The sequence below is a fragment of the Diaphorina citri genome, unplaced genomic scaffold (genome assembly GCF_000475195.1).
Source record: "Diaphorina citri unplaced genomic scaffold, Diaci psyllid genome assembly version 1.1 scaffold112, whole genome shotgun sequence".
Classification (NCBI taxonomy): domain Eukaryota; kingdom Metazoa; phylum Arthropoda; class Insecta; order Hemiptera; family Psyllidae; genus Diaphorina; species Diaphorina citri.
This window is the reverse complement of record NW_007377549.1, coordinates 125157-127428: the sequence shown is the minus strand read 5'-3', so window position 1 is coordinate 127428 and position 2272 is coordinate 125157. Positions and strand designations below refer to the sequence as shown.

At 41.0% G+C, this 2272-nt stretch overlaps 1 protein-coding gene across 1 annotated transcript in view; it reads right to left on the bottom strand.

The window, feature by feature from the left end:
• Positions 1 to 1249, bottom strand: part of LOC113465474 (transformation/transcription domain-associated protein-like) — a 24094-nt gene extending 22845 nt beyond the window's left edge. Inside the window, exon 1 of the mRNA XM_026820012.1 lies at positions 1004 to 1249. Coding sequence (XP_026675813.1) covers positions 1004 to 1249 — 246 coding nt within the window. The remainder of the gene's footprint in view (positions 1 to 1003) is intronic.
• Positions 1250 to 2272: the final 1023 nt, after the last annotated feature.

Here is a 2272-nt window from a genome sequence, read left to right as displayed (position 1 = left end):
TTCTTCAGACTCCTGAATGAAACTTCAATTATCATTCACTTCTAGTTATTGAACCTCATGTACTGCCGCGTCCTTTCCAAATGCCAGTTCAACTGTAGGCGGCTATTGACTAACCTCTTGTCCCTACTTTTGGGACTCCGTTTGAGGCTCAGGTTTTGTAAGGAGCTCGTAAACTTCAGTCTACCTTGAGCAAACGAGGTCGGATCCAGACTAAGTTAGACCTTGCCATATTATGTCCCAGTCAGCCACACTCCCACCGTAAAATCCGGTGAAAAGATGAAGAAGATGCGGAAAAGAAGCGAACATATCCCAGCCTTAAAAATCCGTGGTACTGATCGTGTTTTGCACCTTCAGCTATAAGATTTTATGTGGTATGGGAATAGAGAGAGTTGTTGTTGGCGGTGCTCCGTGCGCTCCTCCCCTCAATTTTTTGTCTAGTGTTTTTTTTTTTTTTTTTTTTTTTTTTTTTTTTTTTTTTTTTTACGAAATTACTGCTATACATGCGTAGCATTTTACGAGTTCATGTCCTAAGCATGTCCAATGCCCTAATTAACCGTGTCATGTCCCTCATCAGATGGTTGAGAAGAGACACAATACTTCCCAGTTGGATGCTACATCAAGACAGGATTTTTCCCTTTGTTGTATTGGGATGGGTTTAAACTTTATGAACATTGTAGAGAACAATTTTGTTTAGTTTGAGATAATGGTCAAGTACTATATCATACATATTTCTGGACATGGACTTGACTCCAGTCAAGTGAAAACCAGAAAATAATATGTATTGTAGAGAAATTAATTAATTGTCATATCCTGCCTGAGAGGGGGTCCTGTCTTCCTTCTCTCTTCGATTTCGGGACGATAAGACCATAGCAGTTACAGTTCCCTCTGTCAAACCTCTTAAAAAAAACCCCTTTTCCAGCCACTCACTATCATGTAGACCTGACAAGGGGATTTATTTAGCCATACGTGTCAGGTCTACCTGATAATGAGTGGCTGGCCTTACCTTGGCAAGAGCGATGTGACGAATGATCCCTCCTTCGTCCCCAGGTCCTGACGTCATTCGTCTCCACTTAGCCTTGACGCGACCACATCGCACGTAGTCCACATAGAACATGTACAACTTATCGCTCAGAGTATAGGAGGGGCGGATGTTAGAGGACAGATTCAGAGAGAACTGTTTCTCTCGCTCTAGACGTTGCTGTTGACTTTGCAGGTCGATAGCTTTGAGAACTCGTAGGAAGTGGCTCATGGTGTGAAGAGAGCTGAAAATAGAGAGCTGGTTGGCTGGAAGAGCTCTTTCAGGAGAAACCTGCCTTGAAATAAAGCCGTACAAATGGGGTAATTGTACCATTTATTCGCCCACCTAAAAAACGTACCATTTATTGGCTCACCTGTACCTACGCCACATAAGTCTGAACTGGACGAACTTTTTCAAGATCCAATTTCATCAAAAGAAAGGGCTTAAAGACTGCTATCGAACCAGTCCTATTCGAAAATTGTAGTCATAAAAACAAAAATTAGAAAAATATATGTGGGCAGGTGGGCCAATAAATGGTACGTTTTTTAAGTGGGCGAATAAATGGTACACTTACCCTGCGGTTCTCTGGTAAAAAGACCTTTAATTTGATATATAGGTCGACCAGGTTTGGATAAGTCCTTCTATGGGGACAGACAGACACCGAAGCGAATACAATAGTCCGTCCACTATACCTTTTATTATTAGTGCCTAATAGGTAATAAAGGAAGGACGGACTAAAAATCAAATCAATAATAATAATAATAAACTGAGTATTAAACAAATTAGGTACATGAGTACTGATTTTCTTTAACCACAATCGAATAAACTACGGGCTAAAAAATTCCCGGAGGGACGGGCCCAGCTTGTTCTTTTTCTCCTCCTCCTCATTATTCTTCTTCTTTTCCTCTTCCTCCGCCTCTTCCACCTCCACCTCCTCCTTTCCCTACTTTTCTCCAGCACTTTCGACTGTTGCGTGCTAAAGGCATGCACTATATGCACCTCTAAAGAGTTCCTGTGCATTCCAGTTTGTCATACTCCTTTGTCAGGCCGAAGCTCGACGGAGTCATTTTTCATATTCGGGTTCAGCTTTTGAGAACATTTTGGATGTCGAAGATCTCGTAATTTTTTTAATTTTTTCCGCCCGCGAAGTTTTTTTCGTTGTTCAATATAAAGTTGGTCGGAAGTTGTTCAGTTTAACACTCAATAGTTAAACAGTTTTTATTGTCAATTGTTTCCGAAATTTCGTGATTTGTA